Source organism: Danaus plexippus, chromosome 30 (genome assembly GCF_018135715.1).
Source record: "Danaus plexippus chromosome 30, MEX_DaPlex, whole genome shotgun sequence".
In the NCBI taxonomy this organism is placed as follows: domain Eukaryota; kingdom Metazoa; phylum Arthropoda; class Insecta; order Lepidoptera; family Nymphalidae; genus Danaus; species Danaus plexippus.
This window is the reverse complement of record NC_083557.1, coordinates 2,280,223-2,297,871: the sequence shown is the minus strand read 5'-3', so window position 1 is coordinate 2,297,871 and position 17,649 is coordinate 2,280,223. Positions and strand designations below refer to the sequence as shown.

General features: G+C 36.9%; 1 protein-coding gene across 3 annotated transcripts in view; it reads left to right on the top strand.

The window, feature by feature from the left end:
• LOC116776502 (neurofibromin) overlaps positions 1–17,649 on the top strand; it is a 42,090-nt gene that overhangs the window by 11,068 nt on the left and 13,373 nt on the right. For all 3 annotated transcript variants that reach the window (XM_061525548.1, XM_061525549.1, XM_061525547.1), the window contains 26 exons: positions 174–306; positions 545–650; positions 733–796; positions 1,196–1,367; positions 1,786–1,928; positions 2,370–2,478; positions 3,180–3,286; positions 4,215–4,331; positions 5,144–5,298; positions 6,142–6,299; positions 6,600–6,752; positions 7,315–7,493; positions 7,895–8,030; positions 8,798–8,888; positions 9,299–9,473; positions 9,677–9,860; positions 10,060–10,112; positions 10,819–11,019; positions 11,690–11,812; positions 12,752–12,890; positions 13,794–13,958; positions 14,546–14,647; positions 15,791–15,928; positions 16,620–16,800; positions 17,117–17,223; positions 17,561–17,637. In XM_061525548.1, coding sequence (XP_061381532.1) covers positions 174–306; positions 545–650; positions 733–796; positions 1,196–1,367; positions 1,786–1,928; positions 2,370–2,478; positions 3,180–3,286; positions 4,215–4,331; positions 5,144–5,298; positions 6,142–6,299; positions 6,600–6,752; positions 7,315–7,493; positions 7,895–8,030; positions 8,798–8,888; positions 9,299–9,473; positions 9,677–9,860; positions 10,060–10,112; positions 10,819–11,019; positions 11,690–11,812; positions 12,752–12,890; positions 13,794–13,958; positions 14,546–14,647; positions 15,791–15,928; positions 16,620–16,800; positions 17,117–17,223; positions 17,561–17,637 — 3,468 coding nt within the window. The remainder of the gene's footprint in view (positions 1–173; positions 307–544; positions 651–732; positions 797–1,195; positions 1,368–1,785; positions 1,929–2,369; positions 2,479–3,179; positions 3,287–4,214; positions 4,332–5,143; positions 5,299–6,141; positions 6,300–6,599; positions 6,753–7,314; positions 7,494–7,894; positions 8,031–8,797; positions 8,889–9,298; positions 9,474–9,676; positions 9,861–10,059; positions 10,113–10,818; positions 11,020–11,689; positions 11,813–12,751; positions 12,891–13,793; positions 13,959–14,545; positions 14,648–15,790; positions 15,929–16,619; positions 16,801–17,116; positions 17,224–17,560; positions 17,638–17,649) is intronic.

Genomic DNA, 17,649 nt, shown 5'->3' with positions numbered 1-17,649 from the left:
AGCTGCTATGAGAGGAAATAATTTATATTTATATTTATTTTAAAAATGTTATTAATTTAAATGATAAAATAATCACCATTACGGACAAAGCCGCGTGCAAAGCTGGTATTCATTAATATTACCGAGTACATCAGTTATCATCATTAGCTATATATATATGTATTTTGTTCCAGGGACTCGGTGTGCAAGTTGCTCCAGAAGTACCCCAAGGGGTTCGGCGCCGGCGAGGAGGCCATAGAACCTCTACACCGAGCGGCCGCCAAGAGACGCGTCTCCCATCACACCAGCACAGAACACGATATAGATGTACGACACATTAGATGCCTACTAAAGTGCTATTCGAGACCATGTCTGAATTGCATCAAAATCGGTTCAGCCTTTAAGTCGAACACGAGCCTACACCGCTGAGTGTTGAAATGATCTTTATACCGCTTATATAAATATACTACGTGTTTCCTCAGACATAAATTGGTCTCTATCTCTATGTTTATAAGGTCGATGTTAAGTTCATATCCCCATCTAAGTAATCACGTATTACAAACAGATGCAGATCCAGGAGTGGGCTAACATCACATCGTTTCTGTGCGCGCTCGGCGGCGTGTGCCTACAGAGGCGACCGTCCATTCTCTGGACCACTGTACACTCACACGGTAAACACACAGACACACACACGCGCACACAGATATATATATGTATATATATGAACCCTATTGTAATAATATTTCTTTGCAGATTCAAGAAAATACAACGTCCTCGCCAACAGCTCTCAGGAAGTCCAATACTGTCCGGTCACACAGTGAGTTTTGATGCTATCGTTAGTAACAGACAAACACACGATGTAACTATACGTCTAAATGAAAACCATTCTGCTATGTTCGCATTGAGTTTATCCGATCTAATAGACAATAAAAAAAAAATACTTACTTATAAGTAAAATAAAGTAGAATATATAGAAGTTCTATAATCAATCAATATTGTTCCTGCTGTTGGTGTTTACATGAAAACGAATAGTGATATCAGTTCCCTGCTATTATTATTAATAGGAATTTTTATTTGTATGTTCGTCTCTCACAGATATAGCTCTTAAATAGGACATTTTGAGACATTTATTTAATACGACATAAATTTCAGTCCATAAAGAAGTTTTCCTTCCTTCGTATATGTTAGATGTTAATAATTTGTAATTTTTTTCTAGGTTCATAGGCCAACTGCTGCGTCTGCTCCTGTGCAGCAACGAGCGCTTCGGCTCCCAGATCCAGTGTCACGTGAAGCAGCTGGTCGGCAACGAAATGTCACCGGCCCTGTACCCGATACTGTTCGATCAGATCAAGGCCATAGTGGACAAATTCTTTGATCAGCAACAACAGGTACACTCTTATAGGACATAATAATAGTTTAAAAAGCGAATGTTTATATGATAGTCATTTTAGTGGTTATACAAGCAGTCAGACAAACATACGCGCACGCACGCACGAACGCACGCACGCATACACACGCACACAAATACATAAATGTATCGTGTTTACGCACTTTGAAGAGTTTAATTCATTAGCTTCAACCCACAGAGGCTACTCAACTAAAGATTTTATTTGTTCGTCTCTAACCTGTAATCTCATAAACTTTTTATTGTAAAGAACTTCTTCATGCATCAACACACAAATATCTTATTAAATATGAGCGCATCCTCACCGGCTTAAATCTAAAAAATGTTTGACAATAAAAAAATAAAATCAGGGCAACACTGGGAACAGAAACTAGTTTTTGATATTAATAGTGTTCCTTCAGGTGATGCTGACTGATATAAACACCCAGTTCGTCGAACACACCATATTCATCATGAAGAGCATACTAGACAACAAGAAGAGCGACCAGCCCTGTGAGCATCTCAGCACCACCTCCATCGAGGGGCTCATGCTGGCCATCGTTAGGTGAGGCTTGTGTGTGACCGACGCGTGACGTTGAGGGTTCGTGTTTTAAAGTTCTGAACAGCTAAATGATTTAATGTTATTTTTTGTACTTCTCTCTGTATATAATCTGAGATAAAATAGGGTGGAGATTTTCATAAAACCTCCGTTCGGCTGTGACTTGTATAGTTTTATGTGTTTTTAATATATGTTTATAATAATATGGTATTTTTTAAATTAATCCAGAGGTTACTGGAGCAACACTAGAAAAATATCAATATAGATTAAAAATCGCTGTAAAGCCGACTGTTGTGTTTGACAAATAAAATTAAGACTTTGTATTTTCGACCATTCTTTGTTACACAAACCTCTCATAACTGTATATTATATATATATATATATATATATATATATATGTGTGTGTGTGCGTGTTCTATATTCTCCAACATATCTCTCAATGTGTAGGTACGTCCGTCACCTGGATATGACGGTGTTGTCAGTCCACATAAAGACGAAGCTGTGTCAAGTCGTGGACGCCATGATGAGGCGGAGGGACGACCTAGCTTTCAGACAGGTAGGGATGGACATGTACTGAAACAGGACTCGATCCTGTGACCGGGATGGGATTACATTATATAGGACTTTCACTTGTATGTTCGAGGCACAGTTTCAGTCTCGATTAAATGAAACTAGTGTTATTCGGATTTACTACGCGGATTTTATTATTTAAAAACTACATAATCCCGACGTTTCGGTTACTTTGCAGCAACCGTGATCACGGGCAGACGAGATGAACATAATGAAAAACGCAAAGTATATCCAAAAATTTTTGTTTTTTTTAGCAATAGGTCCTACTTGCAGTCACTTTTTAAACTGAGCTATCGTGTTATAGGGATGTCCGAGGTTAATGCATACAGAAGTGTTTGAATTTAGATTGTTCACCTTAAATTTAGGCAATTCCAGAAATAATATTTAAATAGAAAACATAGATTGAACAATTTACTCACAACAGGACTCGAACCTACTAGCAGCCGATTATCGTTTCTCAGTAGCTCTGCTAACTAAGCTTATGTACCCTTGTCGTACTAACATGTTCTTTCTTACTTCACGGCATTAAAAATACTATTAAACAAGAAGGATTAGATTTGTCTTTATAACAGAGTTAACTATGTAAAAAATTTAACAAATATATCAAAAAAAAAATCATTAATTTAATTCTGTATCATTTAAAGTTAACGTGTTACTTTTTGTATATAACGCTGTATTTATAAACAGGAAATGAAATTCCGTAACAAGATGGTGGAGTATGTGACGGACTGGGTCCTGGGGACCTCTCACCAGATAGCGCCACCTCTGAGGGCGGACGCTTCTTCCATCACCAGGTGATACGGACGTATAGTAATAGATATCTCACCTTCTGTGACTAACTAGAACAAAAATAAAAGGTGGTAGAGCCTAGCTGCAGTCAGTTACTGCAGCTCGACCGGGGAAGTACCGCCCTCTCACAGAAGATCGGCGTGAAGTATTTGTTAATGGTTGCGTTGCGTCCGATGAGCGAGAGAGCCGATTGCCCTTTTTCTTTTCCCACTCTTATGTCTCTCCAAGAATCAAGGTTGGCAACATGAGGGACGTTGCAGATGTCCATGGGCGACGGTGACTACCTTCCATCACTTAGGTCGTCTGCTCGTCTCCTGCCTTTGTTATAAAAATATGAAAAGAGAAAGAAAGAGAGAAAGAGATAGATAATAAACAACGGTTACTTCTCATTGAAGTTGAGCTATTTCTTACAATTTTCCTGTACGATATTGAAATAAAAGAATTACTTTTTATATAACAAGTGACTAAGTGGCTATCCCTACAATATACAGTGCTATATATTTCTTAATTATAAATTTACTAAATATTACAACCCAGCGATATTCAGTCAGTATTATAATATATTAGCTGTTTCCCGTTACTCCGTCTGCTTAGAAAAAAAAACAACAAAAAACAAAAGCAGTGAGAACACTTTTAATCTTTAACTTGATAACGCTTAGTTTAAGGCTCGGAATTCGGGATCAGGGTAAAATGTAGCCCGAGTTACTCCTTACTACATCAGCCACCTGCCAGTAAAAGCCTCGTCAAAATCGGTCCAGTCAATTCAGAGATTAGCCGGAACAAACAGACCAATATTGCAAAAAATGTGGTTTTGGTATACGCATGTAGTAAAAAACGGGTTATTTCAATATTATAAACAGACACTACAATTTTATTTATATATATAAATAAATCAGATCCTCTCAATAATATGGATTTGATATCTTTAACCAGGGAGTTGGATCAAGCGTGCATGGAGGCCGTGGCGGCTCTCCTGAAGGGTCTTCCTCTACAACCAGAAGAATCCGACAGGGGCGACCTCATGGAGGCCAAGAGCCAGTTGTTCCTCAAGTGAGATACTTCTACCATACTAATTTGTCGGAAAGAATACTCTAAGGTTGCAATATTTCAGCCTTATGCGTGCTGTGGTCTCTACTCCTGAATAATGTGTATTAGCACACTACCACCGGCTGTGCGGGAATTAAAACTTAATTGCGTTTCTGTGACAGATATGTTTTATTATAATAACTATAAATTACACAACACAGTACTTCTGTCAAAGTAATTATTATAAATGTACGAGCCTGTGAAAGAAACGACATTCAAAGCTATTTATTTATTCCCACTCTTATTAATTAGTCTTGTTAAACAATCAACGAAACGATTTTGTCACCGCGTGTTCTTGGACGGAAATTATAGTGTTGACAGCAGCGACACTGACACATCTGAGCATGCGTTCAAAAACTCTATTAGTTTGCCAAACAAATTACGCGGTACAAAACTAAATGAAGAATCATACATGGACTTCATTTACATATATTTTATTATTAATTTTAGTAATAAATAATTAATAAGTCAGAAATGCAAGTGGCCTAAATTAATTCTTACTATATCAGCTATCTGCAAATGAAAATATTATCAATAACAGTATTTCCGTTCCCAAAATTTGTTGGAACATACACAAACATAAATTGTAAACATGTGCATTTTGGTGTGCGCTGTGTGCATCCAAAGGAAATGTCTTGAAATTTTAATATAGAGACTGCATTGTTCAATTAAGTTTAGATTAATGAGAACAACTCTTAAAGAAGAAACCACAGAAGTTGGTAAAGAAGAATTATATTGTTATGGAGATTCGTGATCTGATGATAAGTTATTTGCAGATACTTCTCCCTATTCATGAATCTTCTGAACGACTGCAATGAGGTCGAGGTCACAGAGGGTCCAGGTCGCCTGGAGACACTCCGCAACGCAACCATACAGGCGATGTCCAATTTACTATCAGCTAACATAGACTCAGGACTCATGCATAGTATTGGTGAGTGTGAACAAGATAAACTAACAAAAACCACTCAGAAGAACAAAATATGCATTTATAATAAACTAGCCCCGGCTTCGCTCGGGCTCTTTACAAAAAATATAAAATAGTCTATTTAATTTTGAGAATTATTAAACTTATTTTAAGATAACTTTCAAATGGTATTCCCGATTTAAATGATTAAAAAACTAATTTACAGATACTGATGTAGACTTGGAAACAAAGTAATTTACTTTGATAAGAGTTAACGCCGTATTTATGTAAATAGCTTTCCAATAAACGCTTTAGGAATGCCAATTGTTAAAAGTTGTAAAACGGATATAGTGTGTTATCCTTAAGGTATAGACATATGTCAGAGCGGACTTTCCTGTAGACCTGTATAGGATACACAAGTCCACCAAACATTGTTTTATTATAATTCAGAGGGTTTTGGCAGCGTTATCGTTAAAAGCTGACAGACGGCTCACTTTTCCCGACATCTTCAACAAATATCGTTAATTTACACACAAATCAATACAAAACCTTAACAAAATATATATTAAAAACTTTTTTCGAGAATCACGCTATCGAGTGGCGAAAACCGCTTCACAATTGGTGCAGTAGTTTTTCTGTTTATTGCGAACAGACAGACAGACAGACGGGGCGGGTTACTTTATTTTATAATATGCATAGATACATAAATTACCAAAGAACCGAGAGAAGACCAAAAAAATGTAAATGTACCCAAAAAATATAATCATAAGATAAATTATCAAAAATGCCAAAAACTTTATTCAATGAACCAATACTCTCTTTTATAACCCATGAACAGCTGTTTAATAGTATTGCAACGTTTGTCTTTAGACCTGGGCTACCACCGAGACCTTCAGACGAGGACGGCCTTCATGGAGGTGTTGACCAAGATCCTTCAACAGGGCACGGAGTTCGACACCCTGGCCGAGACAGTACTGGCGGACCGGTTCGAGCAGCTGGTGCAGCTGGTCACCATGATATCGGACAAGGTACGGGGTTTATATGAGGGGGAGAACTACGAGGAACAATGAGTGTGTTATGTATGGAGACTGTGAGTGTGTTGTGCATGGAGACTGTGAGTGTGTTATGTGTGGAGACTGTGAGTGTGTTATGTATGGAGACTGTGAGTGTGTTATATTTATTCATTATTAATTCCAGCATATAATGGTAATGATGATAAAAGTGCAGGCTTAATTTTCGCAGCTGTTAAACTATCTGAAGTGACTAAGACCTAACACTAGGAATGTTCGTGAAGGTTACACATATATTATATATTTTTTGTGTGACAGGGTGAGTTGCCCATAGCGATGGCGCTGGCGAGCGTGGTGGGCTCCGCTCAGATGGACGAGTTAGCTCGTGTGCTCGTCTCCTTGTTCGACGCTAAACATCTCCTGGCGCCGTTGTTGTGGAACATCTTCTACCGGGAGGTGGAGGTGTGCGCTGTGAGTGACTTCTCCATTACTTATATATTCAGGGTTCCGTACCGAAAGGTTAAAACGTAACCCTATTACATAGATACTACTTACTGCCTATCTATATGACACCAAGTATGATATCTCTTAAAATGATTGTCACTTGACTTCATGAAGAATTTCTATGATGAATACTCTGTGGCGTTAGAGTGTTGCAATAATGAGATCTGTGTTGATCAGATATGACGCTGGACGTTCTTATCCAGCTGTTAATGTTCTGCTGTCAAGTCTCTTAAACATGTTAGATATCTTGAAATAAAATTCCTCTCATTCATTGCTATCAAATAACTGATATGTATTTGAAATGAAAATCGTGAAGCCCTTTAAGAATTTATAAATTTTTATTAAAAAATAATTTAAATAATTATAGGTCAAAAACTCTTCGCATTTTATAAACAAGAATGTTGGCTTGTGCTTAACGAGGAATACGGAACTAAATAATTTTAGTATACGTCAATCCCGCGGAGACACGAAACCAATCTTCTTACAAGGGAAATAAAGTTATATATATATATATAAATTTTTTAATCAGGTATCGGACTGTATGCAAACGCTGTTCCGCGGTAACTCCCTGGGCAGCAAGATCATGGCCTTCTGCTTCAAGATCTATGGCTACGGCTACCTCCAGGGGCTGTTGGAGCCGCTCATCGGAGCTCTGCTGGACCAGGCCGACTGTAACCCGAGTCTCAGCTTCGAGGTGGACCCGGCCAGGTCATGATGCTTCAGACACCTGGACAATAATAAATACATAATACTGTGATAAAGACTTGTACACAAAGAAGTGAAACTTCGTCTTGTGGAAATGAAGATAGGAAAATTAGAAATTGTATTTTAATGAATTCATATAGTTTGTTTAAGAGAAACTTTACAAACATTGTTCACAATTCACTATCTACCCACCCGTTTACACTCGCTCCGTCTCTCTCTATCCCCCCTCCACCCGCGTTGAACGTTTAACGCAACCTTGTTAGAAGTAGCATTAGATGTTTCACTTCAAGATATCTTCAATTGTATTCAGTCAATAAACTATTGAGTTATTTGTACTAGGAAATATATACCGCGTTTATAAAGTGCCGGTAGTATACATGTGTGACCGTTAGTGATTATTTCAGATTGGATCCCAGTCAAGATATAGAAATCAACAGAAACAACCTCCGGGATCTGACCCGGGAGGTGTTCGAGAGGATCGTGGGCTCAGCTGACAAGTTCCCCTCCCAGTTACGAAGCATGTGTCATTGTTTGTATCAGGTGAATATTTATATATATATCCACAAATAAAATACTACACTTTGAGAGAAGTTGGGTAGTTACAAAAAGTTGCCAGTTTAAAAAAAAAACATGTAACAAATGCAATTTCCTTTATATCTGAATTAACTGTTGTATCTGTAAAGCGTCTAATCTATGTACTTTTATTAGCATAATGATGTGTCTTTTGATATCATAAAATCATATTTTTTTAAATTTCCTAGTCCCAGAGTTATTGCAATACCTTAAGACTATGTTACCGTTTAGACCATCATTATATAGCAACCAGAGGTTCCAGGAAAACTAGGAAACCCACATATAGGAAAAGAAAATAAAAATTACATATTAAAACTTATAACCTCTATCTAAGACTACATGATTGCCCCGATGTTAGGACAGCAATCCCATCCATAGCTTGTGTGGTGTCAGGGATCTTCTGGCTCACACGGCTTGGTGTTGGTTCCGCGGAGTCAGTGACGTCTCTCGGTATATGATATCTTATACATACAATTTTGTTGCCCCGGCGGTGTTCATTTATTTTTTAATATGTTGCCCGAACGCAACACCGTTGTTAATCGGTACGCAAAAATAAATAAAGAAAAATTTGTTCCAGCGGCATCTGTATCAGCCAGAAACATCAAAGATATTATTTCTGTACCCGTTAAAAAATTGCTGTATCTTTTATACACAAGCGAATAACCCAGGCTCAAGTTTCGCCTGGAATTGACAGTCCTCTTCCAGGTGTAATACAACATCTGTTCGATTTCCAGGTGCTCAGTAAGAGATTCGTTCAGTTCCCACAGACCAGCGTGGGCGCTGTCGGCACTGTGTTGTTCCTGAGATACATCAACCCAGCTATAGGTTCAGTTTAACTATATTTATGCAGAATATATATATATATATATATATATTTCCAACAATGAGTCACTAATATACCTTTTTGTGGAATATTCAAAAGTTATCAAAAAATATTATAAGTATATTTTATAAAAGTATTTTTTAACTGTGGCTTCTGGCAAAGAAAATTTAATTTTTGTCATATATTAATAATAGTTGAATTCTACGCTATAATAATTTTAAAAACTCTCTAGAACACTTAACATGTTTTTTTTACCACGTGACTGAAGTCACATGTATATATGTCATTAGTTATTTATACATAATTTAAAAATGTCGCTATAATTTTTTACAATAATACAAGAATATAACAATAGTAATATTTCCACATCACGCTGTCTCTATATATAATATAAACTACGTCATATTTCCAGTGTCTCCCCAGGAGATGGGCATAGTGTCGCGGCCTATCCCGGCGCACATCAAGCGAGGTCTGATGCTGATGTCAAAGATCCTCCAGAACATCGCCAACCACGTGGAGTTCTCCAAGGAGCAGCACATGCTGCCGTTCAACGACTTCCTCAGGGAGCATTTCGAAGCCGGCAGGAAGTAAATATCACTTATTGATCAACATTTGCTTATATTTTGCTTGTACTCTTTGTCCTAAAATATACCCCTCTATGGACCATGCAGAGCGAAATTTTGCGCCAAATAATAATAACTCGCTTCAAGATAACCCTAATCTAATAAAATATACGGCGTTCGAATGTTATTAAAAATTATATGACTTGAGGTTTGTTGTCTCTGAACAGATTCTTCATAGAGATAGCGTCTGACTGCGAGACCGTTGACCAAACCGCCCACAACCTGTCCTTCATCAGCGACGCCAATGTGCTGGCGTTACATCGTCTGCTGTGGAACCACCAGGAGAAGATCGGGGATTACTTGTCCTGTTCCCGGGACCATAAGGCTGTGGGCAGAAGACCCTTCGACAAGGTCCAGTATACCTTAATATATATATATATTGTTGTTGTTTTCATCTTTTTTCTGGTACAAAGTATGTGTATATTTTAATTCATGTATTATACTATAGCTAAGTTTGATTCCTTTTCACTATTGAAAATTTTAAGAGGAATTACATACAAAGTTATTTAATATAATTTTCTTAAATAACTAACGTTAAAAATGTTCTCAGATGGCGACACTGCTTGCTTACTTGGGACCTCCCGAACATAAGCCTGTGGAGTCGTGAGTTATTTGCTATTTGCATATGAAATATATTTGCTCGGATTGTATTGGAAGGGGGGGGGGGGGCATATTTGATCAGATTCTATATAAATCTGTTATTGGTTATCGGACAAGAACGATACACTAACGGGATGTATGAATGTTTGTTTGTCGTCCTAACAGAACTGTATTGTTGACTGGATTATATATTTAAAAAAAATACGGATTACATTTATATATATTTGTATGTGCACGTCTTTGACAAAGTTTTGAATAAATCTAAACGGAAATGTATTAATGTCAAGGACTAAGACACTTAGAAGATCTGTCTCTATAGCAATTGTAATACAACCTTCAGTGTGTTATAGAAATGAGATAAGGTCGCCAAAGAAAAAATTCACCCACCAACCAATATTGGAACAGCGTTATGGGCTATATGCAAAAAAAATATATAGAATAATATTATATAAGCTTTACAATCTCTTCGTCTTTTCGCTGCCCTGGTCCCACTTTGTTGGGTCGGCACATGTTCTTGTCATCCTTCCATCCTTTCCTAGGTCTATCCTCGACCCTTCATCCCTCCGCATAATATGCCCACACCGCGCTAATCTATTACTTCTAAACTTACCCGTCACATTCCAATTTCAAAAAGTAGGCTTTACAATCTAGTAATATTTTTTTTTACATCAAGTCCTGGGCCTATGTTATATGACTGTATATTTTTCAGCACATCCGGTCTGTTGTTTTCGTCGTACGCTCGCTGGTCGTCCATAGACATGTCGTCGACTAACTTCGAGGAGTTCATCGTGAAGCACAACATGCACCAGAAGGAGGAGTTCAAGAGCATCAAGAGTCTGAACATCTTCTACCAGGCGGGGACCAGCAAGCTGGGCAACCCCGTGTTCTACTTCATATCCAGGAGATACAAGTATAGATTTGATAGTAGCTCAAATGTATATATATATATGTATATATAAGACTTTTTGCATTTTTTCTAAATCAAAGTTGTTTATTTATAATATGTTGCCGATGGAAATGTATTTTAAATAATTATTAAGTATTATATGACTTAAATAAGAAAGCCCAGGGCCAGTGCAATACTATTTTGATAACTAAGTACTAATGACTTTATTATTTTATGTAGCAAACGAATCTCAACAAAGTCGGTTTAAACAGACGTGCCCGATATCGGTCGAGGCCAGTACAAATCGCTAGAATTTTAATATACATATTTACTATTATAGTATTATTATTAAATTAAATAATATTTACGTGTTTATATTCAGTGTATAAACGTCACGTTTTCTTAAAAGTTATTAAAGACAGCTCGTGTTACAAGTGGCGCCATCTGTGCCGCGCTAACTATAACACACTATAATCCTTAGAATGATTTTTCTGACTGATCATAATTACTCATGACACTGAACCGTCGTGGTTCTGTGATGGCAACGTTAAGTATGGACTTGTGTCTGGAGACTATGAATACTGGCTTCAGACGTTCTGTAGGACATTACTGGAAGTGACGCTGAACATATTAGACATCGAGACAAACTGTGCCTCGAACACTGCAAATGTTCCTACTAATGCTTTGTCTTCAGGATAAGTGAGGTGAATGCGGATCTTCTGATATACCACGTCATCCTGACGTTAAAACCTTTCTGCCAGCAACCCTTCGAGCTGATTGTGGACTTCACCCACACTAACTCAGATAACCGCTTCAGGTATGACAGATAAACATATATTTTATTATATAGTCTAGCGAGCCCGGAATAGTTTAGAGCAGGGGTTTCAAGAATATCTTCAGTTTCCCGCCCATCTTGAGAAGAAAAAAATTTTTTTTGCGACCCCATTTCTTCGCCTACTAATAACCACTACAACTTATCCCAGTAAAATGAAATTACAAATCACCCCTATTTCTTTTCTGGGTCTCTCACCGCTCTTATATATAGCGTTGTGCTCTCAGACGTTAAATATTTGTAGCTGCTGAGGGTTCGATATTGGTGAAGCGATTTTCCCGTTTCTAAGTTCCTTAGTGGAATTTTCTACCGAGTGCCTCATAGGAAGTGGTTACTATCATAAATTTAAATCATAGCCACTGCTTCTTATACTAGCATACTAGCTGTCATCCGCGACACGGTTTGCATAAAAAAAAACAATGAAAAACATAAGCCCCGTATACGTCCGACCTCCCACTCGTGCGTGACAATGCTCGATTTCGGAATAGGGATAAAAAGTATCCTAAATTTCTATTCATTACAACAGCTACCTACCAATAAAAGTCTCTTCAAAATCGGTCCAGTCTTTCCAGGGATTAACGGGAACAAACAGACAGACGAACAAAAATTGTAAATACTGTTATTTTGGTGTATGTACCGTATATATTCATATTTCAATATTGCAAACAGACGCTACAATATATATATATATATATATAAAGTCCATTAATTTTTATAATACTCCATTTAAACTCTAATCAAACCTAAGAACTAAAAATATTTCCTTATCAAGCACGAGGGTCCAGGGCCTAAGCTGAGCTGACCTGCTGACCCTAAAAATAAAAATAAAAAAATTAAATCCCTACAAGCTTTAAGTGAAACACTAATACATCTCTTAATATATAGTAAATTATAGATTTCTGATTGTTGCCAATTCAATTCCAGGACGGATTTCCTTCAGAAGTGGTTCACGGTGCTGCCCGAGGTGGCCTACAACAGCGTGCACGCCTGCTACATATACAACTGTAACGGCTGGGTCCGGGAGTACACCAAGTTCCACGAGATCATACTGGCGCCGCTCAGGGTAACCAACACACACACACACATATATATATATATATATATATATTTGAGTGTATGTTCTTTTCTTTTATCTTCCACAACTAAATAATGAACTGGATCTAAATTAGGAATATATATATATATACATACATATATACTTATACATATATATATATATATATATGTATAAGAATTTTTATATATGTCTCAGACTGTTTTGTCTTGTAAATTTTTCTATCACAATTAAAATAATGTTTATATTTGTCTTTGGAAATCCCTCGCGTATAGACACCGTGGCATTCACACTTAATTAAATAAGGATCAATTAAGATTAATTGTACCAAAATTTTAGGCAAAATATTTGTCACCAATAAGGTCATTCCTTTTACTAGTATTAATACAATCTGTTAGTTACATGGGAGTAAAGATTATTGTTTATCACGACATATCGAAGAAATTAATAATTTAAGTGCTAACAACGCAAAAACTAAATTAGCGAAGGGAAATGCTAAGATTTCTATTATTAATTTGAATTCGAATCACCAATCTTCTATCATTTTATTATTTTATAAAACTACTAGCTGTTACCCGCAACTCCGTCTGTGTAAGAAAAGTAATAAGAAACAATGAAAAAACTTTTAAGCTCCGTACGCGCCCTGCCTCCCACTCGAGCGTTATAATTTCGGGATGGGGATTCGGAATCCTGATAAAAAGTGCCCTAAGTTAGTCCAAAAAAATAAAAAGAAGGGTGAACAACCCTTATCCCTTAGGGGTATGAAAAATAGATGTTGGCTATTCTCAGACCTACTCAATATGCTCACAAAATTTCATGAGAATCGGTCAAGCCGTTTTGGAGGAGTACAGGAACGAGCATTGTGACACGAGAATTTTATATAAGACTAACAGTTATAATGCAACATTCCAGGGGAACAGGAAGATAGTATTCATTGACAACCACAGCAGGCTGAGCGACTACGTTGACCCTGAGCAACAGAAGCTCCCCGGAGCAACCCTGGCCTTGGAGGAGGATCTCAAAGTCTTCAACAACGCCCTGAAGCTCTCACACAAAGACACCAAAGTTTCCATCAAGGTCAGTTACACGTGATGGATATGGTTTGAACATCCTGTATATGAAAAGAGCAAATTTTACAAATATTTTTTAAAAAAATTGCTCTAAAATAGTTTATTTTCATTAATGTAGTATATTTTGTGTTTCATCTCAGAATTAAGGGTTTATTAGATTATGGTTTACAATGGTGGGGCAGTGTGAACATCCTGTATGGTAGTAAAACAAATATTATAGTTAGTATTTAAGATTATTACCTATTCGATAGTTTATTATGTAGCATATACAGTGTTTCATATCAGAATTAAGGGTTTATTAGATAAGGGATTAATGTGATGAGATCAAAGGCTTGTTAAGCAACCGGTATATATTTACCGGTCTCACCCGTGAGGGCGCGGGTTCGAAACCTGACAGTACCAATGTGATCTTTTCCGAGTCATATGTACTATCTGGTCTTGTAATTTCAAATTATATAAGATTGAAATCGCCAACCCGTCTTGAGCAAGCGTGGTGATTAATGCTCTAACCTCATCCATGTGAGAGGTGGCCTTTGCTCAGCAGTGGTCTCCGATAGGCTGATGATATATATATATGTTTTATGATTATCGCAGGTTGGTCCGACCGCCCTGCAGATCACCTCCACTGAGAAGACGAAGGTCCTGGGTCTGCCTGTCATGTTGAATGATGTGTACTATGCATCGGAGGTGGATGAGGTGAGAGAACTGTGTGTAACTCACTATCCGTGTGACTTGGACCCGGTTCCACCAAGCTAAGTTAAATCTAAACAAGGCAGTTACTATTCAACCTTTAAAAATATAATTGCCTGTCAAAACTAACAACGTGTTATTAAATGTCAAGTTAAATGACCGGCTACCAAATTGTACGTCCTTGTTATAAGACGGCCAAATTGAAGTAATCAGTAGTTCCTGATCGCCTTATTGGCTGCCTGACTATATGACTGACTTACTGACTGACTGACTGACTTAATGATTAACATACTCTGTGACTGACTGATTGTTTTTGACTGTCTGTCTTGATGAGGTGACTGAACTTACAACTGAATCAAATAATTGTTGTTTATAACAGTAATTTTTTTTAATTGATTATCTGTGTAACTTAGTTCCTGATCGCCTGATTGGCTGCCTGACTGACTGTCTGATTTACTGATTAACTCACTGTGTGACTGACTGATTATTTGATCGACTGTCTGTCTCAGTAACTTACTGACCACTTGTGTTTCTGACTGATTGTATAACTCACATATCTTCTTCTTCCTGGCAATTTACCCCAGCATTGGCCAGGGTCTGCCTTCCTACTCAAACTCCTCCACATTGCACGGTCTTAATAGAACTAACTATATGAAATAACAAAAAAAAAATTTTTTTTATCAGATAATTTTGTAAGACTCGAAAGAAGAAATTATTAAACTCGAAATAAATTGGTGATATCTGATTATAAGTATATATTGAACTGAAGTTTTGGTCCATCTATCAAATGTCGCGTTACAAACAGCGTGAAGTAGGAGTAAAGCGAGTAGAGTTTAGTGCACACATTTAGAATAAATTTTGTCACTTATTAGTGCAAAGACTTCGTTGTATTTGTATTAAACAGTGACTAAATATATATAGTTGTAGACCCGGCTTTATCATATCAATACTCTAATATAGTTATGGAAGTAAAAATATAACTTCCCTGCTTTTTATTTCCCATTATAATAAAAACAATGAATTTTTCCAATTAAAATTCAAAATCTCTAAAATAGTTTCGCTTGCTTCAGTATTTTAAAATATTCAAGCATACTTTTTGTAATATTAATATGATATGCGTATTTATTGGATATATGTCATTGTACCCAGGTTTGTCTGGTGGACGACAACCAGTTCTCGCTGTCCATCATCAACGAGGCGACCCCTCTCAGCTTCATACACAACGACTGTGACAACATTGTACAGGCCATTATACACATAAGGAACAGATGGGAGCTGAGCCAACCGGTGAGACCTTATTGTGATCGACATAAGGTTGAATTTGGATTGCATTTCAGAATAATTGTTATTAGAATATTTCAAAAAAAAATCCGTATTGTATACTCTAGTTTTATTAATATGTATTATTATATTTTCTCACCAGAATCATTATCTATAAAAAAGGTTTAATTTGGACCTTAGTGCGAATTAATAAGATTGAGAATTGTTTAAATGTTACTGAAGTTAGTAAGTAAAAATTATGTATAATAAAAAATGTTATTCCTCATATATGATTAGTTGGCGGTTAGAAATGGCGTCTCGCTTACCCTGAGTTGTGTGTGTGTGTTCACAAATACATGAACACACACACACAAACACCTTGTTACAGATAATCGTATAACGAAGCTATGAGGCTTTGAAAATGTTAAGCGAAATTGAATCTTATAACTATGTATATAATATTATATAATCCTGTTAATAAGTACCTTACCGTCGAGGCCATTAACTTTAAGTGTATTTTTAACTTAATTTCTGAAACTTTTAACTTAATATATCGTAGTAACTCTCAGTTGAGTCCCCTGACTGGTTCATATAATAAGATTTCCGTGTGTGTCCATTCAATGATCAACTCGTCTGTCTGATGACGGCTGCTGCAGTTAGTAGTTAAAAATAACTATGAACGCTTGGTCGAGCAACAAATTTTGGTTATATGTCACAGGACTCAGTGACAGTTCATCAGAAGATTCGTCCCAAGGATGTGCCCGGGACTCTCCTCAACATGGCGCTCCTCAACCTGGGCTCGTGTGACCCCACGTTGCGGACGGCGGCTTACAACCAGCTCTGCGCCCTCACAGCCACCTTCCACCTGAAGATTGAGGGACAGCTTTTGGAGACCTCTGGTGAGAAAATTAGATAGATCTAGATGCCTGTACCTCTAGTTAAATTAAATATAGATAAACGTTTAATCTAACTCTCAGCTCCATAGCTATAGATAGTTTATATATATATAGTTAAATTTATTATAAAGGAAAAAAATATACACTTGGTAAAAAAGGAAATTTGATTGCGAATGTCTACTTATAGTTTAATATATTTGTCTTTATACTCTATCATGTCAAGGACGCAATGGAGCAATTGTTAAAGTGACTATAATGCTACCTTAGATGTCACGGGTTCGATCCTAAGCTAAGCTAAGTTTCTCACTTCTATACGCAGGTCTCTGCATACCCTCGAATAACACGATTTTCATCAAGTCTGTGAGCGAGAAGCTCGCCCACAACGAACCGCATTTGACCCTGGAGTTTCTTGAAGAATGTATACAGGTATTACAAGTGTATAGCATGTCAGTTTGTCTGTCACTTAAAATTTTATACATAATCTACTGAACAATGCATTAAAGTTTTGTTTCGGTAGCTATTGAGCTGCAACAGAACGTTACTTAGACATGTATATATATATATATATATATATATATATGTATATATGTACATATACATTTGTGCGATATTTTACATAGAAATATTTATATTGGGTATAATTAAAGTTTTAAATCTTAAAGGGGCTATACAAACAAAGTTTTTATGCAATAAAATAAGAAACTTCAAACATATTGTATTGCCATGAATCAACATTTCTCTAACTATGAAATTTTATTTCTAGGGCTTCGGTAAGTCCACCATAGAACTGAAGCATTTGTGTCTAGAGTACATGACGCCTTGGTTGGCCAATTTAGTGAGGTATGTACACCG